Source organism: Oratosquilla oratoria, chromosome 44 (assembly GCF_046742065.1).
Source record: "Oratosquilla oratoria isolate Oo_2021 chromosome 44, ASM4674206v1, whole genome shotgun sequence".
In the NCBI taxonomy this organism is placed as follows: domain Eukaryota; kingdom Metazoa; phylum Arthropoda; class Malacostraca; order Stomatopoda; family Squillidae; genus Oratosquilla; species Oratosquilla oratoria.
In genome coordinates, this window is record NC_134820.1 from 6,758,111 (window position 1) to 6,774,286 (window position 16,176).

Below are 16,176 nucleotides of genomic sequence, written 5' to 3' on the forward strand. Positions count from 1 at the left end.
ATTGCAGTAGTTTTACTGAATTAAATGGTTTGGTATGATGTGGTGTGATATATATGATGAAATACACATGAATATATGCTATATATAGCTGCCTTTGTTTTTGTCTTTAAACTAATTACAATTTTTTTTCCTACAGAATGTCCGAGGAAAGCCCTAGTAATAGGCATCGTCGTTCAAATGAAAAATCCCGTGAAAATATTCGTGAGTACATAAAGTTGATGGGGCGTAGATTTGATGAGAGCCCCTCAAGTACTCCACCTCATCAAAGTAGCCCAGGAAGGTCAGAGGAAAACTCACTGAAGACATCAAGCCCAAGAGGTACTCATAAGAGTTCCTTAAATTCAAGTAAGAAAATATCATTGGAAATTGCACAAACAAGTGACAGTGCTAGTGTTGAAGACTCTGTTGTGGATGATGCACACACTAATTTTGGTGAAAATAAAAGTTTGTATCGTGTAAAGACTTCTCAAACTCGCACAGTTGACCTTGCAACTGATGATGATTCAGAAAACTCTCAGGGACTAGATGAGGATCCTCCTCATTTTTTTCAGGAAATTAGTTATAGTGAGTCTGTACATACACCAGGAAATAAAGACTACAGTGAATCTGTACATACACCTGAAAGCAAAGACTTAGAGAATTGCCCAAAACAAGGTAGTCTTAGTGTTACATCATCCCCTAGAGATAAGGTTGCTAGTAAAACTAAGCCTGGAGGTCTGCGTAGGTTGCGGTCCACAGAAAGAAGGAGCAACAATTATGAAACTCCACCTGAACTTGTTTTGTACCTGAAAGATGGAAGGGGTAGAGCTGCAGTGAGTGATGAACCACCTGCTTTAGAGTCCGAGTTAATTGCTACACGGAGAAGAACACGCACAGTGTGCAGTTCACAGATCCCATCTCTTGTCAAAGCTATGGCTGAAAAGGAGAAGACAAGTGCTGACAAGGAAACATTAAAGAAAGAGAAGAAAAAAGACAAACAGATAATTATGGACACTCCACCTTCCCTCAAGAGGCTTGCTCAAGATTTGACTAAAAAGGATGCAGCCAAACCTTTGAAAGGGTCTTCGAAGGTGAAAGTAGAAGAAAAACAGGAAGTTTTCAACAAGCGAACTTTGAAACAAAAAGAATCAACACCAAGCAGAGAAACAAGGTCAGCTGAAAGTTCAAGAGAAAGAAAGACTTCTGTTAAAAAGGAGTCTGAGTCAGTCAGTGAAAGTGAAGATCTACGGCCTTCGACCCGAAAGTCGTCTAAGGAAAGAAACAAGACAACCAAAGACCTTAGCTCAAAGCAAAATAAAGAGAAAGACCAGCAACAAGAAGAATCCTCTCAGGAAGAAGAGGGTGAGGGAAGCTCAAGTCCAGAAAATATGACACCCAAGAACGTTAGTGATGGGATTAAAAAGGTACAGAAAACTTCGGGTGAAAAGGCAAAGGAGAATCCTGTTAACAGACTTGGTTCTGTTTTGTCAACAGATAAAACTAAATCTAAGGCTAGAAAGATTACTTTGTCTATGGATCAGGAAGTTGCGACCAATGCAGCTACTATAGCTAACCCGAAAGACTCAGAAACTACTGAGTTGAACCACAAAGGCAGCAGTGTAGCAGTAGAATCTGGTAGTGACAAAACAGAATCTCAGCCCACAGGAAACAAAGGGAGTGAAGAAAAAGTTAAAGGAAAAACATTAGAGCAATCAGAGAAGTCATTTGGTGGGGATGAAGTAATTTGTCAGCCATACCAGCTAACTTCAAAGATACACAGTGGTTCTTTGGAGAAGATATACATTACGAAAGGAAAAAGTAAAGGTATTTCAGGAAGTGATATTAGTGAGGTTTGTGTGATTCCCTCAAAGAGCTCTATGGGAAAGATAAATCTTATCTATGCAAAAGAAAGTTTGAGTAGAACCACTGGAACTGTTAACCCAAAAACCATAGACCAAACTATGAAAAAATCTGTGCTCGATAAAAGTTCATGCATTTTACTCATGAGTAATCCTATACCGAGTAAAACCTCTAGGTTACCTCCTGCTCCTGAGGTGCCAACTATTGATAATTCATATGTGACAGATCTTGGCCCTCTTGAGATGTATGGTGACCTTGATATGGAAGAAGTTGTCGTTGGTGATGTAGAGGACACAACTAGTGTTGGAGTGACCATTCCAACAAACGTTGATACAAATCAGAGCCATAATAATGTTTTCAATAGCGATAGTGATGATGAAGGAGAAGAAGAAAGGCCATCTGCAACTCAAGGTGTAGAGGAAGAGGGATCGCCTGGAAAGCATATGTCAAATAGTCCTGTTCAGTCAGTTTCATTAGATCATTCATATACATCTGGTAATGGTGGTGACAAGTCTTTGAAAGGCAGTTCTTCTTTATCAAGTCCTGTGTCAAGTCCCACGAAACCTGTTTCTCGTACAGTTTACAGTAGCAGTGGAAGTAGAACTAAAAAGCCTGTTGATATAATGCTGCACAAAGATAAGATAAATATATTAAGACAGATGAGTAGAGTCTTCAATAATGAAGTATTGGCAGAAGGATCTGCATCAGTATGTTCAGCAGTACAGCCTTCAACACCACCGGAGATAGATCTCCCAGCTGGGTCTGGAGGGAAAGATAAAGCCACTTTGAATGAAGGTGAATTTGCTGATAAAGAAGAGACCATGGAGCCACAAACCGAAGAAAGTTCTCCACAAAAGAAGGCACAAGAAGAAGCTGCAGATGTTGGTGACAAAAAAGAGGATTCTGTGGATGAGTTCTTTTCTGAAATACACAAGCATCTTGAAGAAGAATATTTGAAGAATAAGAATGAGGAACCCAAGTCTGTTGCTACAACTTCAGTAGAATCAGAATTGCCTACAAAAGAAGCATCATTGCCAGTGAATGCAAACAGTAAGCCACCCACAGCTCCATCCACTCCAAAATCAGTTGTCGAGGAGCCTGAAGATACAGATAAAGTAGAGGAAGACTCAGTTGATTCTGAAAATAAGGACTTAATTAATTCTGACCACATAGTGCATCATGTCCCAACATATACACCAATGCCCAATGAAATGATCAAAGTGGAGAGTCAAGTGGGTCGATCCGGAGAGCACATTGATATCATAGATGGAGTTACTTTCTATTCTTTTGAAAGTGTGGAGGAGATGAGAATATTCAGTCGAGCTGAGAGAAAACAAAGGGATGAGAAGAAGCTCACACCAATGCAAAAACGGAGAAGAAAGAGAAGGCGTTTGCGTCAGAAAAGACTGAAGCGACTTCAAGATATGGCAATGAATAGGGTTGCTCTTAAAAGTAAGGACAACCTTGAAGCAGATGTTCGTCTTCTACGAGACATGGAATGCCGTCGTTCTAACAATAACGAGAACAGTATATCAGGAGCATTTGCAAGGTAAGTGAATTTAGTAATGATTTGCTAAGCCAGTATTTTTTAGGGAAATTAGACCAGGATTAAAAAAAAAAAACAGTTTGGGGGTAGTAATGATATTTACTTTCTTTGAAGGTTATTGTATCAGTTGGGATAGTCTCTGGTTGATACCAAGGGGACCAGAGCTGTGGTAGTATATTTACAGTAATTACAAATATACTGTAATTTATATTATATAGTTACTGTTGGGTGGTGAAGAAAAAAGGAAGTAGATAAGCAATGCCACATTGTATTGCCAAGTGGCATCTTCAGAGGAATCAGTCAAGACTGAGTAGTTCACTTGAACTTCCTGTTCACACGTACTAATGCCGTGATCCCCTATGTAATGCGGGTGGCTGAGTCAAGGCATTCGACTACCTAAAGTCTCCTTCACACTACCCCTCCCATCTTAGCACCATAGGAACAAGAGGTCTACTTGCCCCATGCCACTTTATATGGGAGTACAGTGCATTGAGGCAGAGTTCATCAACAGTAAAGCCTGGCAACTGAAGTTGGATTACTTCCGCTTCTTCATGCAGCACCCTTTGTAAAGCATTAACACACAAATGCACCCACTCTTCCATAATAGCACAATTCAAAATGTCCTGGTATATAATTATTGATTAAATGATTTTAGTCATATCATTTTTAGATTAAACCAATAAATTTTCCTGTTTTAATGTTTGACAGTGACGATTTGGAAGCTTACCTAAATAGCCATTCCCGGTTGAATATCAGCTACTCTATCCCCAAATGCAGGTATGGTAGTAGTTAATCTATTTTCTGATAGCATATATAAGACTTATCTGTACTGTGTATTCCAGTGTTCAAGGCAACTAGGTATATAAGATAACCTTATAATTGAAAATTAAATATTAAATAGATAATAGTCTCACTGTAGGGAGATTGTGAATTGTGATATAGGATGATGTAGCACAAAGGGATGTTCTCATCTGCTCCCTAAATTATTTTGAGTGGATGACGAGGGGGAGTTATATAGTGTTGTGGTGGGGGTAAATCAGCTCTAGCTGTCAGGTCCAGCTGTGGAAGTACTGTGCCTTATTGCATTGCTTTTGACTTGAGCAATGTGGTGGGAGATGGATGACCATTCATCCACAAGGTGCTGAGATGGGAAGAGAGTTATATGGGTTTTAATTGTAAATGAAGTGGATGTAATGGTATTAAATAGATTTTTATATGTATGGGGTGGGTGAATAATTTGACTTTGTCACACCTCTTTCAGGAGGGAAAGGGCCTTTGTTATGTATGAAGTGTGTGTGTGCTTTGATTTTAACCCCTTCCATACGGTACTGCCTACGTAGGCGGCATGGGGAGCAAGTGGATACACAAAGCTGCCATATCGGCGTCTTGATTATATTTATTGTAGTTGTCCCTGCGTAACTGACATACTCTCTAAATTGTCTTCATCACATTTTCTATGGTTATCAAAATTCACGGGTGAAAGAGAGAACGATTGATATAAGCAGTGACTATTTTTTATGATGTGAGTATTATGACGCAACATCGTACGTCTGGCAGCTAATGCTGCCCGCGAGATTTTGGCCCGGAGTGAAGTGGTTAAGGGGGAAAAGGTTTTTGGTACACATATACATGTAAATGACATGGGTGAAGGTGTACAGCGTTACATGAACTTTGCAGACAACGTAAAGCTACTAAAAAGAGTAAGTACAGAAATAGAACGATTGCAAATCGCTACAGAGAAACCTGGACAAGGTCTGGAAATGGAGTCAGAAGTGGGAAATAAACTTCATCATTAAGAAATGTAGTATAATGGAATTTGGAAAAAGCAAAAAAAAAAAAAAGAATATCAGGACAATATAAAATGGCGCAAAGGAAGTAAAGAAAGTTGGTTCCGAAAAGGACCTAGTAGTAATCGTCACCAAAGACATGCCCCCAGACAGATAAACAAAATAGTCCGAGAAACCTACAATTTACTAAGATCAATAAAGGTCGCGTTTAATTACTTGGATGAGGTAATGGTAAAGAAAATACTAGTCACACTGATAAGACCAAGATTAGAATACACTGCGACACTATGGACACCCAGTACAAAAAAGAATATGAGGAAAATAGAAAGAATCCAAAGAGCAATAACAAAGATGGCCTCAACACTTTCAAAATTGACATATGAGTAAAGATTGTCTAAACTGGACCTACCAACCCTGGAACAAAGAAGAGAAAGAGGCAATCTATTGGCCATTTATAAAATCATAAAATGCATGAAAGTCTTTGACAGAGAAGACTTATTAAAGTGGGATAAAAGAAAAACAAAAGGAAAACAGGAGGCTGTTTGTATTGAATGGGAGGAGGAGCAGTTGTAGTTTACCAAAATTATTTCTCTGCAGTATTAGTGATTTAACGAGAAAATTCAAGAAAATAAAAACGATGATTTCGAGACTAATGTTGACTTGAAAGCAGAGACATCTAGGGGCACTATGCCAAAGTGCATTGTAAACAGACCGATGGAAACACCAGCAGCAAGATTTGAATTGCATAACGAAGACTCCTTTCCTGGTTTTGGTAAGTATGAAAAAAGAAATTGGAGTTGAATCATAGACATAGAAAGGGAAATGAGTAACAATAGAAAGTGGTGGGAGAACGAATTCACTGAATTAAGGAAGGAGATTGTAGAACTAATGGAATGTTTAGCCCAAGCTAACAACGAAATATTAGATTTGAAGAAATCAAACTGAACTAAGGGACGAACTTGAGATAATGAAAAATGATATAATAAAAGTGAAATGTGAAAATGAAAAAATGAAGATTAATGATACTACCAATAGTAAGAAATAAAAAAAAGAGGAAAATAACAAAATACAAGAAATGACTGAAAAAAATTGAAGAAAACTTAAGTGAGGAGAATATGCAAAAGACTAAGAAATGGAGTGAAAACAGAGAAAATGAAAAAATTACCTTTAACCTCTTCACTCCGGGGCACGTCACACGTCTGGCAGCATTAGCTGCCCGACGTGCGATGTTGTGTCATAATAATCGCATTATAAGAAATAAAGTCAGTGCTCAATCGTTCGTTCTCTTTCACCCGTGTATTTTGATAACCATAGAAAATTGATGAAGCCAGTTTAGAGAGAATTGAAATTACGTAGGGACGACTACAATAAATATAATCAAGATGGTGACGTTGGCATCATCGAATACCCACTTGCTCCTCATGCTGCCTACGTAGGCATCACCGTATGGAAGTGGTTAAAGAAATACAGTAAGTCTTCGTTGTATGGTACAAATGCGTTCCTGAAAACCTTACCACAAATTGAAATTACCGTATACCAAACCCATTATAACATGTAATAATAGGATATGACAGACGTACCTTCTCCCTGCTCTTTCTTCTTCAAAATACCTAGTGGATACTTTATCTGTGAATTTTTCTTACCGTAAATAGAATCGAGGGTAGTAATTACCAAATAAACTGTGAATTTACCGGATAAAGAATTACCGTATAAGGAGGACTCACTGTAGTACAACAACAGATGCAGGAAAATGCAAAAGATACAATCATTCAAGTAATTAAAGAAAAGGCAAATTGGGTTAGAGATACTGTGGATAGAAAAAAGTGTATAGTGGTATATGGACTAAGGGAAAAACGTGGTATGGTGAGGTGAATGCGAGAAAAAGCAGAAAAAGAAACAGAAATATCAATTCTAAAAGAAATACAAGATGGTGACCTGTAAGTAGAGAAAGATGTAGAAGTGTATAGAAAACCACAAAAAATGAAACTAAGATTGCAAATGGTAGTAGAAGACATATTAGAAAAAGCAAGTAAGCTAGCAAGGAGTGAACATTACAACAAGATATGGATAAAAAGAGAGATGAGTGTTGAGGAAATAGAAAAAAAAAAAAAAAAAAAAAAAAAAAAAAACGAAGGGAACAGAAACCAAAAGCAAGGAGTTCTATTGGAGGGTCATAGACATGAGGTTGAGAAGATGGTACATCAGAGTGGGTGAAACAAAACCAGGAAACGAGATAGAAAAAAAAAAAAAAATTAAAAGTGGCCTATATTAACATTGACGGATTAATCTCAGGATTGAATGGACTAAATGATTACCTGTCAGGTGAAAGAAAAACCAGACGTAATGGGAATTGGGGAGATGAAATTTAGAGGTCCAATGCCACCTAATAGTGTTGGATATGGGTTATGCAATTATTGGATTGAAAACAGAAATGAGAAACAGGGAGGTGGAATCATGTTCTTGGCCAAGAAAAACTTGAATGTGACAAAGGTTACTGAGGGTAATAACAGTGTAGAAATGATTGTGATAAAAGTCGAAGACAGAGACACTAAAAGTAGAAAGTTTGTGTTGACATATGTTCCCCCAAAACTGGGCTCTTGGAAAGAGAATGAGCATTCATAAATGTTAGAGGATACAAGGCATTCATTAAACAAGATACTAAAGGATGGATGTAACCTGGTACTTATGGGGGATTTTAACTGCAAAGAAATATGTTGTGAGGAGATGACAGTGAAGGGCAGAGAGGACCTATGGGGAAATGTATTACTAGATATAACTGTGGAACATACAGTGACACAGTGGGTCAGTGAAAATATTAGGTACTGAAGCAATGAAGAACCGTCAAGACTGGATTTAATATTTACAACAGAACCTGAAATTGTAGATAAAATTGAATACAAAACATAATTTGGAAAGAGTGACCACATACTAATAGAGGCTGAACTAAAGGAAGAAATATATATGGAGAGAAATGAAAAGTTGAGAAAAGGAAGATTGATGTACAACAAAACGGACTTTGGAAAACTAAAGAAATTCTTTCAAACTGCAAATTTAGAAAAATTCTACATTGAAGAGGCAAAAGTGGAAAAGAAATTGGCAATCTTGATGGAAATCTATAATGAAGGAGTGAATAGGCACATACCAAGACAAAAACAAGAGAGTGTACATTAAATGCTGGTTCAAAAGAAGATGCAGTAAGGCAAAAGGGACAAAGCTTGGAAAAGATGGAGAAAATATAAAAAAATCTGGAAAATGGCAAATATATATAAACTATAGAAATGAATATGTAAAAATGCACAGAGGAAAAAAGAAACTATGAAGAAGACATCATAGAATGGAGAAAATATAAAAAAATCTGGAAAATGGCAAATATATATAAACTATAGAAATGAATATGTAAAAATGCACAGAGAGGAAAAAAGAAACTGTGAAGAAGACATCATAGAAAAATGCAAGGTTCAACCAAACTATTTTATAGACATGTGAACGGTAAACTGAAAAACAAACAGGAAATGGTGAAACTATGCCAAGGAAATACAGAATACACAGAAGATCTAGAAATGGCCAAAGTCATGAACAATCACTTTAAGTTGGTTTTCACTAGAGAAAAAGTACAGCATTGGGATGAAGGAAGTGAAGTGCAATCTCCCCCCCCCCCCCCCATGAGGAAAATGATAACAACACAAAAGAATACTGGAGCAATTAACGAATCTTGACATTGGGAAATTGCACAGCTCAGACAGAATTGCAAACTGGATACTAAAAGAATGCAAAGATGAACTAATGGACAAAATATACAACATAAGATGGTCACTCAAAGAAGGAAAAAAGGACTGGAAAAATGCCAACATTGTACCAATATATAAAGGTGGAAACAACGAAGAACCAACTAATTACAGACCAGTCTCCCTAACAAGCACTGTAGTAGCCAAAATTTGTGAAAAGATTAACAAGAATAGATGGATAAAACACCTGGAAGAAAACAATATAATAAACTCAAGACAATTTGGATTCAGACAGGGAAGATCATGTACCACAAATTTAATCTGTTTTTACTCGGGACCAATAGATATAATACAAGAAGTACCACACAAGAAATTAATAAGAAAATTAGAATCAATAGGTGGCATCACAGGTAAACTATAAGAATGGATGGAAGACTTCCTGACTGGGAGAAAAATGAGAGTAGTAATTAGAGACAAATACTTGAAATGGGAAGAAATGATAAGTGGTGTTCCACAAGGGTCGGTGCTGGCTCCAATCATGTTTGCCATATACATAAATGACATGGATGAAGGAGTTGAATGTTATATGAATTTCTTCGCAGATGATGCAAAAATATTGAAGAAAGTAAGAACAGAAGAGGACTGTGATTCATTACAATCAGACCTGGACAAAATCTGAAAATGGACTCAAAAGTGGGAAGTGAACTTAAATATTAAGAAGTGTAGACAGAAAGGCACTGTGGGAGGTTATGCAGATTTATGGGATAGGAGGAAAGCTTTTGGGAGCTGTCAAGAGTTTTTATGTGAGTAGTAGAGCATGTGTTAGGATTGGAAATGGAGAGAGTGAGTGGTTTGAAGTAAAGGTGGGACTTCGTCAAGGATGCGTTATGTCGCCCTGGCTGTTCAACTTATACATGGATGGGGTGGTGCGAGAGGTGAATGCTAGGGTAGTGAGTCAGGGATTGGAGATGGTTAAAGAAAATGGAGAAAAGTGGGAGGTGAGCCAGCTGTTGTTTGCGGACGACACTGCGCTTGTGGCAGGGTCAGAGGAGGGATTGAGGAAGCTGGTGGCAGAGTTTGGGAGAGTATGTGATAGAAGAAAGCTAAAGATAAATGTGGGTAAAAGTAAGGTGATGAGATGTACAAGGGGTGAAAGTGGCAGTAGACTGGAAGTGAACATTAAGGGAGAGCGACTGGAGGAAGTGGATAGTTTTAGATACTTGGGTGCAAGTGTAGCAGGAAAAGGTGGAGTGAAGGTGGAGGTAGAATGTAGATTGAGAGAAGCGAGTAAATGCCTTGGTGGTTTAAAGAGTGTAATGAGAAATAGACATTTGGGAATGGATGCGAAGAGGAGACTGTATGAAGGAGTGATTGTGCCAACAGCACTGTATGGGGCAGAAACGTGGAACATAAGAGAAGAAGAGAGAAGGAGTTTGAATGTGTTTGAGATGAGGTGTCTGAGAAGTATGATGGGGGTTACTAGGCTAGATAGAGTGAGAAATGAGGAGGTGAGGAGGAGAACAGGGGTGAAAAAGGATTTGGGAGATAGGGTTGATGAAAGAATATTAGGATGGTTTGGACACATGGAAAGAATGAGTGAAGAAAGACTAGTAAAAGAGGTATGGAAGGCAGATGTGGAGGGAGTGAACATGAGGGGACGTCCTAGGATGAGGTGGATGGATGGGGTGAAGGGGGCTTTGGGGAAGAGGGGAATGTCTGTTGAGGAAGGAAGGGAGAGGACGGAAGACAGAGGTGAGTGGAGAATGGTTGTATATGGATGATGTTGTGACTGCATGAGGAGGAATGGTCGGGGGGGTGGGGTAGTATGTGTGAGTAAATTTTGACGCAGCCCGAAGGGATTTCTCCCCGTCCTCTCCTTATATGCAAAGGGGGACGGAGAGGGGGGGTCGCCGATTAAATGAAGTGGCCTTGCTGTGGATGTACTGTGTCTTGCGACACTGCTTCTGACCCAGGGCGGTGGGCAGGGTGCAGGGATGACCCGTCATCCAGGAGGTGCTCAGATGAGAGGAAGGGTGGGAGGGGTGTGGAGTGTATTTGGGGATGAAATGGGTGGGAGTGTTTTTATGCCTTTCCCTTTTTGGCTACCTCCCTTGGAAGGGGGAAAAAGCCTTGGTATATGTATGTATGTATGTAGCATAATGGAGTTTGGAAAAAATAAAAACAGAATTTCAAAAAATTAAAATTGGTGAAGAAGAAATCAGGAAAGTGCACTCAGAAAGGGACCTTGGAGTAATAATCAGCAAAGACACAACACCGGATAAACATATAAACAAAATAGTCGGAGAAACCTTCAACCTATTAAGGTCAATGAAAGTGGCATTTGATTACTTGGATGAAGAAATTATTAAAAAAATATTAGTTCATTGATTAGACCAAAACTGGAATACGCAGCGACACTATGGACACCCAGTACTAAAAAGAATATAAGGAAACTAGAAAGAATGCAGAGAGCAACGACAAAGTTGGCACCAGCTCTTTCTTAATTAACATACGAACAAATATTATCGAAATTGGAACTACCAACACTGGAGCAGAGAAAGGAAAGAGGTGATCTACTGACTATATTTAGAATCATGAAAGGAATGGAAATCCTTGATAGGAATGACTTACTAAAAGAAGACAATGGAAAAACAAGAGGTCATCAAAAGAAACTCAAAAAGGATAACTATAGAAGAGATTGGAAAAAGAATAGCTTTCCACACAGTGCTGGATATCTGGAATAACTTAGATAAAGAAACAGTGTGTGCAAATACTATTCAAGATTTTAAGAAAAAACTTGATGCTGAAAGATACAAAGACAGGTCACCACAAGCATAGCATCCTTCCTATGTAATACAACTAGGTAAATACAGTCGAACCTCGAAAGCCTGGACCCTCGTATGACCGGTCGAAGTGAACAAAGGGCAGACTTTTCAAGCAAAGTTCCCTATTTGTCTGGTAGGTGGCAGCGATGGCCGTACACGTGTACTTAAACCCGGCCCAGTCAAGCTGCCACCAGGGCTGCCGTTTCGTAGAATTTTGTATCAAAACGTAGTAAAATAGCGGCATGTGGCAACTGCACAAGGACATGAGGAAATTTTTTCTACATATCAGTGGGCTGTTAAAAATATTCAAAAACTCAAACTTTTGTTTAAAAATCATAGAACTAGTTATCAAATAATAAATGGTACATCAAAATATGACTTATTGGTAATTGTGTTACTTATAAAATATTATACCCCCAAAAGATACGTTTTTACCGTGTAGAAAAAAATTCTACACAAGTTTCAGCTTTCTTTTAGCGATAATAATATAAGAAAAAATCATTTTGATATCTTACTGAATATGTTAGGGCATGGGGGCCTTATATACATTCAAGAATAAAAAAACTAGAACCACCATTTTGTCAAAGTTTGACAAGTATATCTTGCTATGAAAGTCTGCACATACCCGAGAAAAATGTATGCCCCAGTATGGCAATACTCCCATTCTACATGGCAGTGTAGAAAATGCGGCAACCCTGGCCGCCACCACTGTCCCGTGTGCATACCTCCCAGTATTTACAGTGTACGTAATAAAAAATACATTACAGTACACTGTATATACAGTACATTTACATGCCTGTATTACAGTTATTACAGAATTATTAGTATTATAGCATTATTATTACAGTATTATTATTACAGTGTTAGAGTATTATTCTTATGTGTTTCTATGCCATATCATACATTACCTATACTTATACCGTTATGAAAATCTACGGGTGTTAGGGCGATGTTTTCGATGACCGGACTTTTGGCATGACCGGACCACCCTTCCCCCCAATTAGTCCGGGCTTTCGAGGTTCGACTGTACAAGATAGAACTTGCAAAACCCCAACTGACATTTAATTGTACATAGGTTTAATATTACAGAATTTTAATGTTCAGGGAATTTATGACTCCTAGATTGTAACAATGTATATGTATATATATATACATATGTATGTGTGTGTGTATATATATATATATATATATATATATATATATATATATATATATATATATATATATATATATATATATATACATGAGTTAAAAACGACAGCATTACTAGTTTCAATTCACCCAGTTAATGGAAAATCTCTTATCAGGAAAGTCGAGAATACGAAGAAAAAACTGAACAACTACAACAATGCTGTCGTTTTTAACTCCACGTGTATTACTGAGAACCTGCTGCCCCCCTTTACTAATATATATATTTACATATGTGTATATATATATATATATATATATGTATATATATATATATATATATATATATATAGATATATATATATATATATACACCCTCATAGTGGAGGTGGGTTCAACGCAAAATTTCATGTATGTGTATGTAACTCGAGCATACAAATATATTAGAAAACTTGTGCTCATCTTATATCTCTCTTGATAGCGTAGTTGGCTAGTTACTATGGCACTTGTCATGTGATTGCTGAGTTCGAGTCTTCGGCAGTACCGCATTTCAATTTCTGCATGTGGCCCCATTGGGTCTCCCAATGTTGATGGCTTAGCATGAAAATGCATTGTGGTTGTTTAAATGTATCTTTAATCACTGGGACCCATTTAGTGTTGTACAAATAATTTCCCACGTTTGTATACTTCCAATTGTACTATCATAGTGGAGATGGGTTCAACCCAAAATTTCATGTATGTGTAACTCGAGCATACAAATATATTAGAAAACTTGCGCTCATCTTATATCTCTCTTGATAGCGTAGTTGATTAATTACTACGCCATTTGTCATGTGATTGCTGAGTTCGAGTCCTCGGCAGTACCGCATTTCAATTTCTGTATGTGGCCCCATTGGGTCTCCCAATGTTGATGGCTTAGCATTAAAGTCATTGTGGTTGTTAAAATGTATCTCTAATCACTGGGACCCATTCAGTGTTGTACAAATACTTTTCCGCATTTGTATACTTCCAATTGTACTATCATAGTGGAGATGGGTTGAACGCAAAATTTCATGTATGTGTATGTAACTCAAGCATACAAATATATAAGAAAAATTGTGCTCAACTTATATCTCTCTTGATAGCATAGTTGATTAGTTACTATGGCACTTGTCATGTGATTGCTGAGTTCGAGTCCTTGGCAATACCGCATTTCAATTTTTGCATGTGGCCCCATTGGGTCTCCCAGTATTGATGGCTTAGAATTAAAATGCATTGTGGTTGTTAGAATATGTATATATATATATATATATATATATATATATATATATATACTTATATAGGATGAAAATGAAAACAAATTGGTATTGGGTGAAGGATGGGTGCATCCTTTGGCTGGCCACCTCCCATATAAAGGGGAAGAGGCCATATGTTGTATTTATATATGTATTTGAAGTTTGAATTAATTGCAGTTGTAAACACTGGTATATTCAGTATAAGAGCCTTAGGAGGTTAAATTATTTAGTTTTGGAAAAAATATGATATTTGTAAAGCTGGTGTATTTTATTTTTCTAACATCTAATAAGATTATTTATTTTTAGGAGTACAGAAGAAGGGGTTACTAGATATAATGAAGATGGAACAGCCATAGGGGGAGAACAAGCAAAGCCTTCAACAAGCGGATTTACCCCAGATGAGACAAAGATAGAAGAAGATGTAACGGAAGAAGTGAGCACTGCAAGTCATGCCAGCAGTGAAGTGGTGGTTGAAGATGAAGTTAATGCCATTGATATACTATATCCAAAAGAGAAATATAAGTATTACTTTGATAAAGACCTGTGCAAAGAAAGTGTTGCAGATGGAGCAAATGTTTTTGTAAGAAGAGCTGGAAAGCTGGTGCCCTTAACTAGTGTATTGAACAGTAACAAGGACACTCAAGTCATTGAAAATAGAGAAAAGAATATGGTGGAGCTTGTATATGTTTATGATGGTGGACGACTCTTGACATTAGGGGGTTCACTTACTAAAATCAATCCATCAAATTCCAATTCAGTGAAGGCCCGGGTTATTGTTCCAAGAAGTTATGTAAAGCATTTGACATCACAGCCTCCAATTCAAGTAGAAAAGAAAGTTGAAGCAGTTGAAATCAATGAAGACATGGCAAAGTTTGCTCTCTCTGCTTTGCAAAGTCCTGAGAATCCTGTTGAGAAAATAGAAAAAGAAGAGGAAGTAGGTCCTAAAGTAGAACCTTTGCCTGACTCTGTTCAAGGGAAAGACACTAAAGTTACTCAAAAGTTTACCCACCAATTATCGAAAGGCCTTGGTAAGAGTGTCACTACCAAACCCGACAGGAAAAACATTCTTGATATAATTGCTGCGAAGTTGGCAATGTCAGATGAGGACAGAAAGGATGAAGATGAAGAAGGTAAGTTGAAAGCCAAAAGTGAGAATGAAATCCAAACTGTAACCAATGCAAATGTAGGGGAAAAGAAGGAAATCAAGGAAGAAACTGCTCCTAAGGCAGAGCGTCCTTCAAAGGCCTTGGTGGACATATGTAACAAAGGAAATAGTGAAGACAAAGCTCTTATAGGAAAGGAAAACAAACCAGAGTTGGGTAAAAGTTTTGAAAGTGCCAAGGACAGTTGTGAAGTTATGGTAGAGAAATCTGGAGGTGCAATTCTATTGAAGGGAAATGATGGTTCTAGTGGCATTGGTTCTGAAAAGACCGAAGGTGAAGAATTAAAGAAAGATGGAGAAGAAAAGAAGAAAGTATTTGAAGATGGACCTATTCTAGGTGAAGGGGACTTGCTAGAAGGTGTTAATTCTGAGAAAAAGCTTCCTGAACCTTTTGTGGAAGGTCAACAACAGACGGGTGTTTCCAAGATCTTCAAGAGAAACTACAGACGCTTCCCTGCCCTGTCAAGAGAAATGAAACGGCTGAATATGAATTTTGTGAAGTTTGTTCCTCAGGAGGTAAATACAATTGCTTATTATTATCTTCATTTTTTTTCTTCTTTTTAGGAACTAGTGATGGTCTAGCCTAGCAATATATCAGAATTATCTTTGCTCACAATTTTCAAAACCTCTCAACACTGTCAATTCCATTTGGACAAATGATGGGTACCTGCATATGGTCATGCACAATAAACAGTAAAACTGCCCATTTCCAAAACCTCTCAGGCCCTTAACTTCCACCTGGAAGTCCAGTTCAGAGAGGCTGACAAGCATTTTCCAGACTAGGCCTAAAATCTTGTCAATTTAAACTATATTTCTTACACTTTTTCACACATGCAGAGCTAACAATCATCAATTACTTCCCTGCCCTTACCACTTTCAGGCAGTGATGT

At 37.8% G+C, this 16,176-nt stretch overlaps 1 protein-coding gene across 12 annotated transcripts in view; it reads left to right on the forward strand.

The window, feature by feature from the left end:
- Nucleotides 1–16,176, forward strand: part of LOC143022424 (uncharacterized) — an 87,748-nt gene that overhangs the window by 14,915 nt on the left and 56,657 nt on the right. For 11 of the 12 annotated variants that reach the window (XR_012966050.1, XR_012966049.1, XM_076180641.1 and 8 more), the window contains 3 exons: nucleotides 137–3,388; nucleotides 4,094–4,162; nucleotides 14,431–15,802. Coding sequence is in view for 10 of the 12 variants with exons in the window: in XM_076180641.1 (XP_076036756.1) it covers nucleotides 138–3,388; nucleotides 4,094–4,162; nucleotides 14,431–15,802 (4,692 nt within the window). In the remaining 2 variants the exon portion in view is untranslated. The remainder of the gene's footprint in view (nucleotides 1–136; nucleotides 3,389–4,093; nucleotides 4,163–14,430; nucleotides 15,803–16,176) is intronic. The other variant, XM_076180637.1, reaches the window with a different exon arrangement.